General features: G+C 54.4%; 3 protein-coding genes across 3 annotated transcripts; 1 reads left to right on the top strand and 2 right to left on the bottom strand.

Moving 5' to 3' along the window:
* Nucleotides 1-165: 165 nt before the first annotated feature.
* Nucleotides 166-6,440, bottom strand: GGS23DRAFT_280060 (Sec63-domain-containing protein). The gene has a single exon (XM_051512543.1). The coding sequence runs from the start codon at nucleotides 6,340-6,342 to the stop codon at nucleotides 358-360; it is 5,985 nt and encodes a 1,994-aa protein (XP_051375334.1). The 5' UTR covers nucleotides 6,343-6,440; the 3' UTR covers nucleotides 166-357.
* An 821-nt stretch (nucleotides 6,441-7,261) lies between these two features.
* GGS23DRAFT_551338 (putative snare protein) lies at nucleotides 7,262-9,123 on the top strand. The gene is made up of 5 exons (XM_051515339.1): nucleotides 7,262-7,649; nucleotides 7,742-7,824; nucleotides 7,904-7,986; nucleotides 8,121-8,483; nucleotides 8,596-9,123. Exons 1-5 carry the CDS (start codon nucleotides 7,629-7,631, stop codon nucleotides 8,634-8,636), a joined length of 591 nt encoding a protein of 196 aa, XP_051375333.1. The 5' UTR covers nucleotides 7,262-7,628; the 3' UTR covers nucleotides 8,637-9,123.
* A 754-nt stretch (nucleotides 9,124-9,877) lies between these two features.
* On the bottom strand, nucleotides 9,878-12,132 carry GGS23DRAFT_602911 (uncharacterized protein; the record flags this gene model as incomplete). Its single annotated transcript, XM_051519394.1, has 3 exons — nucleotides 9,878-10,389; nucleotides 10,567-11,098; nucleotides 11,158-12,132. 3 exons carry the CDS (start codon nucleotides 12,130-12,132, stop codon nucleotides 9,878-9,880), a joined length of 2,019 nt encoding a protein of 672 aa, XP_051375332.1.
* Between the last annotated feature and the right edge of the window lie 1,079 nt (nucleotides 12,133-13,211).

The following is a 13,211-nucleotide window of genomic DNA, read 5'->3' as shown; positions in this document are numbered from 1 at the left end:
GCATACCCAAGTAATGATTGTTTGGATCCCTCTCACGAGATACGAATTTGAAGACTTCTCCGAAGCGCCTTGCAACGTTTGGTCACCGCGATGGTCTCCCCCCCTGTCGATGCTAAAAGGGGGCGGTTAGAAGAAGAAAGACATCGAAGGCTGCCTTGCTAAGAACAAGATGTGCAAGATAGACATGTCTAACTCCGCGCGTAGCTCATATATGCGTCAGCCTTACTTAAACCCGGCTGCTATATCATCACGTCACCCTCACCCTCCCCAATCTAGGTGTATGTTCTCCCGGCATTGCGTTTAAACGTACGCATATCCCCAACGCCCTCGGGGGGCCCCGAAGCTATCTACTCAACCTTATTTCGACCCCTCGCCTCCGCCTCCCTCGCCCTCTCTACCTTTACCTTTCCGGGACTTGTCCAGGTCGTCGTCCACCGTGGGGGGCCGAGGGATCTCCACGCCTAGCAGGCGGTACTCCAGGCCGACGTACGCGTCGCTCGCGACCACGACGTCGACTTTCCTGGGGCCGCCGCCGCCGTGGCGGTCCGGCCCCGGCAGCTTGACCGTGGTTTTGGTCGCCGGCTTTGCCGCCCCCTTGGCGCCGGACCTCGGTCCCGATTTGCGACTCTGGCCGCCGCCGCCGCCCCAGCCCGCGCGTTTCACGCCAATCACCTCGTCCCTCGCCACGTCGCACACCACCACGAACCAGCCCTCCGTCTGCGGCTTGGGGTACCTCGGCGCGTAGACGCGCCCCCCGCGGTCCGCGAGGGCGTTGAGGCGCTGGAGAGACACGGTGAGAGACTGCGCGGTCACGTCCTCGACCTTGACTTCGACGTTGGGCAGCATAGACGCGGCGCGGATGAACTGATTCTGTTGTCGTTTGGGGATCTCGAGCCTGTCTGCAAGCCCAGCCACCTGCTCGCTGCTGAAGCCGCTGAGCGTCTCGAGACTCGTCTCGTCGGTCAGGTCATCGATGTCAGTGCCGGGAAGGATGGACAGAGGCGGATCTTGCGGCCAGCGAGCCGACTTGACGCACTGGAGCAGCTTGATCATCTCCAGACAACTAGACAGGTAGCCTAGCTCGGTTAGGACGTCGATGGATGCCTGGATGATACGGATGGCTTGGTCTAGAACACTCGTCTGGTCACCGACGTAATCGGCAATGGGGAGGTCGATGCGTGCCATATGCGCTTGGAGGAGCAGAAAGGCCTTGACGTGGGGATCCCACATCGGCAAGCCGAATGTGTTGCCTTCGAATGGGAGATTATTCGATAGCTCGGCATTAATAAGGTCCTCGTTATGCCGGACGGGGAGCTCGTCGTACTCCGTGGCGCGGGACATCCAGGACAGTACGTCGACAAAGCTCGCCTTCGGTTTCGCATGTTTGACAAGATGGCGGATCGTCTTGTGTGATAGATAGTAGTAGCTCATAATCTTGCCTAGGGGGGTCGGATCCACATCACCGTTAGGATATACCTCGACACACTTCGACGCAGCCAGTTCGTCTATGGATTTGTTGACCATGTCGATCGTGAAGTCGTTTGCGAGCTGCTGGGCGGCGATACTATTGTGGTCCTCGGCAGATATTTCAAGACCATAGTACGAGGGGTTCTTATGCAGCCGACGAAAGAAGAAAGTCCACGTCAAATAATCCAGCGCGTCCTGCTTGGTAGTGACGGTCTCGGCTGACACTTCTGCGCACAAGTGATTGTCGAGGACGGTATGCAGAGACGACTCTACCGGAAACCCAGTATGTAAGAAGTGCTTGTAAAAGTCCTTCTTTGAGTCTTGAGTAAAGATACGCGCGACGCCGGAGTTGTCAAATTGCGGACGGCCAGCTCGACCCAGCATCTGCAAGACGTCGGTCAAGTCCATGTCTTTGTAGCCCTCGATCTTAGCATCGTAGAATTGCGTGCCTTTAACGACTACTAGGTGGGCGGGAAGGTTGACACCCCAGGCCAATGTACTTGTCGCAACCAAGATCTGGATCTTGTTATTCAGGAAAAGTTCCTCAGCTAATTGTCGATCCGATTCAACCAGGCCTGCGTGATGAAGTCCAATTCCAAAGTTCACTGCCTCCTTGAGGGCGTCGTCCTTGACTCTAGCGAGGTTAAGCTGGAGATCCTCTTCCGACATGTTGACAAACCGCCGAGGGTTGTCTTCCATGCCGCAGAAATTGATGAGGTCTTTGGCTGTCAGTCTGGTCTGTCGTCGTGAGGGCACAAAGACGATAACGGGTTTGGTAGGGCTATGGTTCTTGATTGCCAGGAAGGTTGGCCGGTTCATCGACTGCATCAGGGGGCAGAACCCTCTCACCTCCGGAAACCCGTCGATGAACAGCTCTAGCGGAACCGGCCGTACCGAGTGTCTAAAATTGAACAACCCTTCCTTAACCCCGAGCCAGTTAGCGAGATCCTTCGCATTAGCACAGGCAGTAGACATCCCAAGAAGCCTGACGGAGCTGTTGGTAGACTGTGCGATATAATTCATACGGGACACAATGATCTCGAGAATGGGGCCTCGATCTCCAGCAAGTAGGTGGATTTCGTCAATAATTACCAGTGAAACCTGGCGGACATATCCTCTCGTTTGCCAGCTACGGGAGATACCGTCCCACTTCTCGGGCGTTGTAATAATAATGTCGGCGTCCTCGATAGTTCTCGTGTCCGGCGTGTTGTCGCCCGTCAATTCGACTAATTTAAGACCCAAGGGGCCAGCAAGTCGAGCGCCCCAGTCCTTCACTCGCTCGCGAACGAGGGCTTTCATCGGAGCGATGTAGACCACCTTGGAGCCCGGTCGGTCTCGAAACGCCCACCACATAGCTAGCTCCGCAGCTACAGTTTTACCGCTGCCAGTCGGTGATCCTAGTAACACGTTGGCAGGCGTATGATAAAGTGTGTGAAATATCTGTGTTTGCATCGGATTGAAGTACTGGAACCTCTTGCTGTAGAGTTCTTCCAACCCTGGGTTTTTGAGGGCGCTGATAGGGAGTGGTTGCAAATTCAGCAGATCCGTATACACGCTTTCGGTATCCGGCCGGATGAGATGCTGGAAAGACACTGGAGTGACCGTCTCCGCTCCGAGCCACTTGTCTGACACCGCCCTAACGTAGATTTGGTTGGGCAGGGGGTCAGATAGGGGGATCGTGAAATTAAGTTCGTGGTCGTCGTAAAGCTTCCTCCTATTAAGTATGAAGAATTCATGGTGGTATATTTCAGAGGAATCCGAGTTCTCAACCCAGATGTAGAAAGATTCGGACGTCCCATGTACACGATCGTTCCACTTGAAGTCTGGAGTGATATAGAGCTTGATCCTCAGGACATCCCGATTTAAAGGGGCGATCTCAGCATCAACGGACACAGTTGGGAAATTCTCAATGGTCCTGGCTATCCTTTTGCCAGCGCCTTCGTTGTGAACCACATCGCCAATCTCTGCAGCATCCATGTCACGAAGATCCTCGATGGTCGGGGCATGCTCCCTATCAAGTTGGTTAAGGACGGTTTTGGGAAAGTCGAATTGGTGCAACGGGTGCTCGGTAGGCCAAATCTGCTTGTCGATGGACTTTGCGAGTGTGAGCAGGACCAAGCACTGGTAGCCCCATCGCCGGTTTAACGCAATCATGAACAGGGCACGGCAGATCCTCCCGGCCTGTTGAGCTACGTAGTTCAGATCATTAGACAATGCGAAATCCTTCGGCTGCACTCGAGATATGTAAGCTTGTAACAAAATGTTGATCTTCGTATGGGGCGTGTCGATACCGCCGCTGATATCACAAGGGGTGATTCCTCTATCCTCCCTGAACTCGCTGAGTTCTCGGGCTTCATTATCTCTAGATTGGATGTTGTCGAATTCTCCGCTCAGGCTGATCATTTGAAAAATGTCTGCTTCTGTTGCGTAAAGTTTCATCATGCTATTGAAGATCTCTATGCTTGTTTGTTGGATGTAATATTGGCTAGCAATGCGGCCAATGTCTTTGCTCCTTAGTTGCTCGGTCTCTTCGTTGAAAATAACCATCTGGCTTTTCTGCAGGGTTCGAGCTGCCTGGATAGCGAGCTTCCGACGCCTCTGGACAAGAGTCGGGTCGTCTCTGATCTCGGACCATTCGATACCATAAGTCATGGGACTTCTCTGCATGCGAACGAATAGATATGAATAGCCGATCCACTGCACTGCTTCCGGTATAGATGTCACGGTACCTAGGGCAATCTCGGCATTTAAGTTGTCGACTAACTTGGAAGAGAATTTGGACTCGATAGGCTGCTGCTCGGTCACCGCCGTCAGGTAATGCTGCAGCCGATCTGCGGTTGTGCAGATCATACCGATGCCCACCTCTTGGAACTGAGGCCGTCCGGCGCGACCGAAAATTTGGAGCACATCGAGAATACCAAGGTCCACATACTTTCCGTCTTGGGCGCTATAGACCTGAGTCCCCTTGATGACAACGGCAGCTGCTGGTAAGTTGACGCCCCATGCAAGCGTCGCTGTACAGCAGAGGACCTTGATTACGCCCTCGGCGAACAGCCTTTCCATGAGGTTTCTGTCAGACCGAGCTAGGCCAGCATGGTGTATGCCTAAACCCTTTGGAACGAGGTCTCTAAGCTCCCGGGCCTTGGAGGAATTCATGTCACGAAGGGCTTGGTCGTAGTAAGGGTGTCCTATCGGGTCGAAGAGATCCGTTACGGTGTGCTCGGTGGCTTTTTGGTAAAGGGTCTTGGCGGTGAGCAGCGTGTCCTTTCTAGCATGAACAAACACCATAACTTGGTGATCTTGCTCAAGCATGTCCCTGACCTTCTCGAAAGAGACTATGTCGAGGTTCTCCCTAGACTGCCTTGAACCGGCTTTGCCCTTAACCCCGATAAAATGTTGCTCAAGGGGAACTGGCCGGAAAGAGCTATCGAAATAGAAGAGTCCGGCATGTCTGTTGACCTTCAGAAAGTCGGCGACGTCGATGTAGTTCGGAAGGGTGGCGCTCAGTCCGACGATCCGGATTAGAGATTGCGTACTCTCAACCTGGCGTTCCGTCCGCGCGACCAAGGACTCTAGAACGGCACCTCGTTCGTCATGAAGCATGTGAACCTCGTCAATGATGAGGAGCCTGACCTTCTGCACCAGCTCGGTGTCTCCGGTACCCTTTCTGGTGGCGACGTCCCATTTCTCAGGTGTAGTTACGATGATTTGTGTGTGCATAATCTCGGATTTGGTAAGGTGCATATCGCCCGTATACTCGCGGCACTGGATACCAAGCCACGCAAGACGCTTGCCTAGCTTCCCTGTGATCTCCGCGGCGAGGGCCTTCATCGGGGCAACGTAGACAATTTTGAAGTCCTCAGTGTTGACGTCAAAGTCTGTTGCGTGCGGGTTCTCGATCGGATTCGGCGTCACATACCGGCCAATCGTCTGCAGGATTGTCAATACAGCGGCATCTGTCTTACCGGCACCGGTAGGAGCGCAGATCAGCATGTTCTCGCTGGTCTTGTAAGCTACTGGGTAGACCAGACTTTGCATCCTATTCAGGGTCTTATAGTGCTTAAACGTCTTAAAGCAGAGTGCATCCATGTCGGCGATCTTGACGAGCACCTGGCCAGGGAGAAGCGTACCGGTCTTCCCAGCGGGGATGGAGTACTCCTCGTATTTTTCATACTGCTTTCTCTCGCTACCAGCAGGCAAGGCATAGCGCTTCCCTGCGTGGCTTAAGGTATTGCCGGCATTATGCGCCCTGTACACATGAGGGTATTGAACCTCCCTATGAATGCTAGGGGTGAGGGTAGCATTTTTATGCTCGAAATCCATTCTTCTCAGGGCTTCCTCCCTCTCCGCCTTGGTTAGGAGTCGATTTTTTGGCTTGGGTTCCTCTTGACTGGCAAAGGCGGATACGATCTCATCCCTACGGGACAGTATTTCGATGACGAAGTCGAGATCATCGTACCCGATAAGATCTGTGAGACTAGACTGCAGCTCGTCCTCTGATCGGTGAGAGCTCAGCACATCTCGGACCTGAGCCCGGAAGGCGTCCGGAGACAGGCCATCCTTCTTGGCGGATATATTGACACATTGCTCGAGGAGCCAAGGTAGGCCACGTGCCGTGCTGCCGGGCAGTTCGTGCTCCTCCTCCACCGAGTCGCTGCTGTACAGGTCGTCGTCGTCGTCTATGAAATCCCACAAGTCATCGCCACTGTTCCCAGACGTGTAGTCATCGTCGTTGAAATCAACGTCTAGTAGGCCTAGTTCGTCTTCGATAGATTGGGGGTTTCCGGGGAGCTGTAATCCTGCCAGGGCGGTTTTCATGGCGGCAACCTGCTCAAGCCAGCGGGCCTCAGCCTCGCTCATTGACGAAGACGACATCTTTCAATACAGTGGTTCGTATGAGAGGACACCAGGCCAGGGGCTGGCGACACTGGTGTTTTTTTCTTTTTCTTTTCAACAAAGGGATTCCACCGCTGTATTATGTCTGGCGCAGGTAGAGGTAGACTACATGATGTAGGCAGGTAAGAGATGTCGTAGCGGTTCCTGTCTTACGGCAGGTTCCGTAGCTAATCTACTAGAGGAGCGCAAATACTGAATTATGGGAGTGATGAATCTTCGGCGAGACACATTGAGTAGAAATTGCTGCCTTAGGTTTGTGTAGGTAGGTACCTTCTCCATTCTGGTTCTACGGAGTGTACACACCCCACCTTGGTAAGATGAGTACCTGAGGGTATATGTATGTACAGCACTTACTTCCCTAGGTACCTCCTAATGTAGGGTGTGTAATTCAACACTTACCTCCTAACCTCCGGTTATATTAGTAGGGCTACGAGTACTGCATGCCCTAAGACATGTTACTCAGGTACAGCTGAGCGGTAACCTTATGCTGAATACTTTAGACAGGTAGGTACCTACCTACCCGGTACCTTGTTTAGCGTATTCATATAATGCCTTAAAGCCGGTATAAAAGATGTACCTACCTTCAGACATATCACCCGCTATCCCACAGGTCTTGATGGTTTGCTTCCCCAGATTTATGTCACCTACCTAGGTAGCATGGCATAACATGGCGCCACAGACGCCACAGCGCTTTCTCCCCGGCGGCTCTTTTTGACTAGCGTGACAGGTGCCGTCCAGGTGCCGTACCTGGTGATGTACCTAAGGTACCTAATGTATGTACATACGACTTAAAGTATAGTACCTTGGGTACCTGCCCAATCTTTGAGGTACTTCCACAAGGCCATATCCGGTCTATTGCCCAAGGTATTAGAAGTAGGTAGGTACCTAGATGCATTGTACATGTGATCAAGGATAGACCATTAGCTGCCTTAGAAGGTACCTAAGGCCCCTAAGGGGGCAGCCAAGGGTCGGGGCTTCGAGACACTGACTTCACCTCACCTCTACCACACCTCCATTCTTCTTATCCACATCCAGCCCATCCACCCGTCCCGACCGTCTCAACAACACACCTCCATTGATTCCCGAACCCACATCCTCTCAACGCTACCTTCGCCAGCTTATACTCCCGAGAGGTCCGACTAAACCGCCGATCAGCCAGACAGCGACAAGACTACGCCACCTACTCAACCACCACCCATTCATTCTATCCAAGCTCCCGCCTTCTCGATTCTTAGAGCTGCCTCGTCAGCTCCCTTGCCGCCATCATGAAGCTGTTTTACATTGGAGTACGTGGTAGATGTGCATACCCTAGTAGATAGCAGTCTGTGTGTACATGTGTATATATCAGATGTGCTGATGACACGTTTCTTCGACACAGATCATCCAGAACGAGACCAAGCCCGGCGTCGAGCTTTGCGCCGAGAAGGAGCTCTCTGCCTACTCGCGCTTCACCCGTGGAAGGTAACGAACGGATCTCCCTAACTGGGGGGATATAGAGGAGAGGGGGGTGTCGGACGTTTGCTGACTGGGGCTGATCCAGCTATGAGGAGTTCATGACCATGTTCGCGAAGACGGTGGCGGAGCGGACGAGGCCGGGGCAGAGACAAGATGTCGAACAACAAGGTGCGCACCACCGCCCATAAGAGCGTTATATGTCTATCTCTTGCGCCGGATTAGAAGAGAAGATACGGATCGATAGCCGGACGGACAGACAGGCACGAAGGCAGCGGGCTGACTTGACTGAGGCCGTTAACCAGACTATACATTCCATGCGTACGGTCGAACGGAGGGCGTCTGCGGCATCATCATATCGGACCAGGAGTACCCGGCGTTGGTGGCGCACCAGCTTCTGTCTAAGGTCGTGGACGAGTTCTTATCTGCGCATCCGCGCTCCTCCTGGTCCTCCGGCCAGCCCGTCACCATGCCCGAGCTCCGCGGCTATCTCGAAAAGTACCAAGACCCCCACCAGGCCGACTCCATCATGAAGATTCAGCGCGAGCTCGACGAGACCAAGATCACCCTCCACAAGACGATCGAGAGCGTCCTCCAGCGCGGCGAGAAGATCGACGACCTCGTCGCCAAGAGCGACGGCCTCAGCAATCAGAGCAAGATGTTCTATCGTGCGTTGTCCTTTCCCCCTCCGCCCCCCTTTACACGCGTTCTTTCTCCCAATATTAGATGCCATGCACTTGGGATCATAAACAGCGACGCTTGCTGACCCGCCCCATTCAGAGCAAGCCAAGAAGCAAAACTCCTGCTGTGTCCTCATGTAGATTCTCCTTTGCGTTGCTACCTATGCGTAGCGGCCGTTAAATGTTCGTTAGAATGTGTCTCTACCTCAGCACGACGACACGAGAGCCTTTAGGTTGGTTATGTGGACGGTTATTTTCATTTCGTCTATCTATGCTCACGAGCAAATACGATTCACCCGGATACGTATGGGGGAGGAGCAAGCGGCGGAGGGGTTGAGACTCATTCGTTGGCAGATCGTGCAAAGGGCATTCCCGTGTACTAAGGGAGGGGCGTGGTGAGTTGGAACTGGGACGCCACGCAGACATGGCTACATATAGAAGACCCGAACAAGCCGGCAGGCATGCAGATGGGCATGCATAATGCAGTATGAGACGGTCAGACGCCCATATCAACGACAACGAAGTTGCTGAAACCTGGCATGGTATGAGGGGAAGAGATGGCTGTATTGTGGACCACTCAGGCCTAGATTCAAACTCGGCTATGACAAATAAACCCTGTAGATCTTGTCCCGACTTGCTCTTCTGTCCCAGCCTCTCCGTCTTTTTTCTCTTAAAACGACGTCCTTCTCGACGAGCCGCTAGGGGGTGTATCTGTCAAACGACAGCCGTCAAGGCGAATCGCAACGCGGGGACGCGGCCCCGCCCTCCTCCCTCGCTCTTCTTAAATCGAATGATGACTTTTCTCTCCGTAGTCGACAAAGAAAAAAAACTCTACACATATAAACGGCGCGTGACGATGCGAGTCTCAGACTCCTCTTCTCCGTCTCCATGCTCTCGGCATAGGTATACAAATATACAATAAATTGTGTCCCCCGGGGTATATAAATGTCCGAATAAAACAGGCCGCGCACAGAATCCAAGACGCTCAAAAAAAAAATTGATACAGAATGCCTGCCGCCGCAAAACTAGACCTGTTCCTTGCTCCTCCCACCCATCTCCGTCTCTCTACTAAGACGTTGTAAACCACCCAAATGCCAAGGGGCCGAGCGTAGCCAGCGGCGAGCGGAAAGCCCAGCCGTGGTCGCCGCGCAGAATCGAATGGTAGTATCTTCATGCGCACGGGCGTGTGTGTGCTTGCGGTAGTAGAAGCAAATCTCGAAAGCTGATCGCGACGAGTAGTAGAACGTCGCGAAGCTGTAGAATAGACATATCTGGACCGGGCCACGAACAAAACGACTTTTATCTTCATCTTTTTCCTCCTCTTTACTTCTTTATAAAGGAAGACTAGATGGGGCAGCGACGACGATGACGTCCTTGCTTACTTACGCGGGCTCGCCGTTGCGGCTCTTGAGCGCGGGTGAGGGCGTCAACTTGTTGCCGCTGCCGCTAGGGATAGCGGCAGGAGCGGTGGTGGAGGCGGCAGCGGTGGCGGTGGCAGCAGCAGCAGCAGCAGTGGTGGTAGCCTCGCGGTACGGCACGACGAGCACCGGCATCGCGCTCTTAATCTCAGCGTAGCGCTCGTCCTTGCCGACGGCGATGACGGGCGTGGGCTTGTACTTGGGCACCGCGGGCCGCGGGCGCGCAGCCGAGGCCGCCGCCGCCTTTTTGAGCGACGGCTTCAGCATCTTGCGCTGCTGCCGCGAGACGGAGATCTGTCGCGCGATCGAGAGCTCCACCGGGCTCATGTTCGACGTGTTCTCGGGGATGCCGTCGTCATCGTCGTCATCGTCATCGCCGACAGCGACTAGAAGTGGGGGTGGTGGGGGAGCGGGGGCTGGCGAAGACGGCGCTGGCGCCGGGGATGACGGGAGGCGTTTCTTAAGGTCGCTCGGCGCTGCGGTTGGCGTGGTGGTAATAGGAGAAGTAGTACTGGAAGGGGAGGTGACGAAGGGCATCGCGGAGGTGAAGGCCGAGGTATATGCGACATGAGCATACGGGCGAGGAGGACGAGGAGGAGAAGAGCGAGACGGGGAAGAGCGAGACGGGGAAGAAGAGGAAATGGATATGCCACTGCTGCTCTGTTGTTGCGGCGGTGGCGCTACCATCTCCCATTCAGGCTCACGCTCGGCGTACGCGGGACGCAGACGTAGAGGCTCCTCCGACCGGAAAACCTCAACCTCGGGTGATGAAATCTCGGATGGCGACTCAAGTACGAAGCTCGCGCGCTGGGCCACCGGCTGTGGCAGCTTCTCCCGCGTGGCCGGCAGCGGATGCTGCTCTCGCGCCCGCGCGAGCGTCGCTATCGTGAGCCTGCCCTTCTGCCGTGGGTGCACCGTCGACGGCGGCTCTTTGTACGAACCCGCCTCCCGAGCATCGTCGTCACGCGCTTGTCGCTGGATCGAGGCCGGAGAGCGGTCGAACGTTCCCCAAGCCGGAGATCGCAGTAGCGCCGGCGACGTGTTAGATCTGTGCAGGGACGAGCCGTTATAGGAGGGCGGAGTGTGAGCGGGGATCGCCAGCGGACCGGGCGGGAATAGAGTAACTGGTGGTGACTTGGCTCCTGGTTGGGGTGACGATGCCCTCCTTGGATACTCGCGGGACTTCTTTCATTTGCATAGTTAGCATTTGGGTGTGCCGAAGAGTGCATCAGTGGACCAGTTACCTCTTTGCTTATAGCGTCGTCGATACTCTTCAGCTTTTGAACTGTGGCTTGCCGCCTAGCCAGTAGTGAAGGTTGCGAAGGTGATTGTGATTGCGAGCGCGCCTGCGGCTGTGACCCTGACCGAGATTGCAATACGCTTCCAAACATCACACTATATCTCTCCATCGTGACGGATGGGATCTCGACGTTCAACAAGGGCCCGCCGGCATTAGGCACTTGGGGCATCCCGCCAGACGCATCCTGAGCAGTCCTGTCCCTCAACGAGGTTTTGGACTTCTGGGCCGGGTTTTCCGCGTTGTAAGGCAACGTCTGGGACCTGACTACGATCGGTTTATGTCTCGGTGCGCCACGTGTGCCGACAGTGTTACTCCTCTCTACCCTAGACTCTTGCCAGGCAGATGATGACGAAGGTATATCTGGAGGCGGCCCCGGCTTCGGTGCATCTCTCTGCTCGCTCGGACTCGTGTTCTGATTGTCAGATGGCCTCTTCCCGAACATTCCGAACAACCTCCACCTCCCCGGCTGCTTCTTGGAAGCGGGCTTAGTATCGTGTGAATATAGGCTACCTATGTCCGAGGCTGCCGCGGAGACGGCTAGATTCGGACTTGAAGTTTGCTGAAGCCGGAGAGCAGCGGCGTCTCGATCTCGAAGGCTCCCGCTCGGCGGGCTGCTCACAGTAGGACTTCCCAGCGCCATGCCGATCTCTTGGGGAGGACCCTCGTTGAAGGACTCGGGGGTAGGCATCCTGATGACGGGGACGAAGGGTTTTCGGGGAGAATCTGACAGCGGTGGGCTCGCTTCCGGTGTGGGCAACTGTCCTCGAGTAGGCGCGTACGACTTAAAGCCAGCTGAAGTCTCTGCTCTCCTCAAGTTGATAAAGGAGTCATCTCGAGAAGTTCTCTTCCCGTACCGCAAGCTACCGCCGGTTGAACTCTTAGAACTCGGGCCCCTCGACGAGCTTGGTCTCACAGACATGCTGGCTTCGGGTGGTGGTGTTACGGGGGAGAGGACAAAGGCGGTATGAGTCCACGCCTAACAGGAGGTCCGGTTCATGCGCGCCGCTGTCATTATAAAATGCCTGTGGTAGGGCGGGATCTGATACATAGCCTAGTCCTCTTAGGACGGGGGTTTAGTCGGGGACGTGCGTCACGAACACATTTGGGCTTGCATGACCCCATCGACGGATGTTCTGGCAGCAAGGGCCCAACTCGCTAGCTCGGTAATGTAATAGTCATGTACGTATACGTAACATATGTGGTAGTAGTGTGCGTAGGTATCAATCTCGTAGTATACCTGCCATATTAGTCTTCGTGTGCGTGTGGGTGGGTGCATGTAGGTGCGTGTGGGTGTGTGTGTGCGTGTAAGCGTGTAAGCGTGCGAGTGTGTAAGTGTGGATATCTCACAGTATTCTCCCATGAGCATATCTGTATGTAGACCTTCGAGTCGATCTCGGTTCCAGCATCTCTAAGCAACGTTTCTAAAAACAGACGAGAAGAGCCCAAGAGAGATGCATGCGTGTCATTCTCCGTTAGAGGTAGAGGCGACGGGGAATAATACTGAGGCCCATTACAGATGTAGTAGATCTCAAACAGACGCATCGAATTGTGTAGGGAACTCACCTTACCTATAGTATCCTACATAACATACATACCTTGCACGCAAGCATATTCAGGTCGTCGATGGTGTGTGTATGCACTATACTAGTACACACAGAGGCTGTAGCGGTCTACGTGTAGAGATTCCTGTCTCTTCTCCCTATGTACGTAGCAGAGTCGACGGCGTGAACGACCGTTTGAGGTTGATGGATCATAGGGAAGGTTTGTTCTGTAGAGGGCGATCAACAACTGGGATTCAGCTCCAGAGCGCATTATGAGCAGTGCCAGGGGCTTACCCCGGTCCCTCTTAGCTTGGTTCTCAACCGGGATATATCCTAGGACGATGCGAGGTGATCCCAGGGGGGACCTTCGCGGGATATTAGTGGCACTACGTAGCAGCGGGTCGTGTGTCAAGGCAGCCGGCATACCTACTACATACGCGGAACATCGAGGTGATAT

This window comes from Durotheca rogersii (genome assembly GCF_024521655.1).
Source record: "Durotheca rogersii strain YMJ 92031201 chromosome Unknown GGS23scaffold_3, whole genome shotgun sequence".
Taxonomy (NCBI): domain Eukaryota; kingdom Fungi; phylum Ascomycota; class Sordariomycetes; order Xylariales; family Xylariaceae; genus Durotheca; species Durotheca rogersii.
The sequence above is the reverse complement of the archived record's forward strand: the minus strand, read 5'-3'. Positions and strand labels throughout refer to the sequence as shown.

Excerpts from the sequence above, each read along its gene's own strand:
- GGS23DRAFT_551338 (XM_051515339.1), top strand. The coding sequence starts at position 7,629 with ATGAAGCTGTTTTACATTGGA. Across the intron at positions 7,650-7,741 it reads TGAAGCTGTTTTACATTGGA|ATCATCCAGAACGAGACCAA; the intron begins GTACGTGGTAGA and ends TCTTCGACACAG. Across the intron at positions 7,987-8,120 it reads ACAAGATGTCGAACAACAAG|ACTATACATTCCATGCGTAC; the intron begins GTGCGCACCACC and ends GCCGTTAACCAG.
- GGS23DRAFT_280060 (XM_051512543.1), bottom strand. The coding sequence starts at position 6,342 with ATGTCGTCTTCGTCAATGAGCGAGGCTGAGGCCCGCTGGCTTGAGCAG.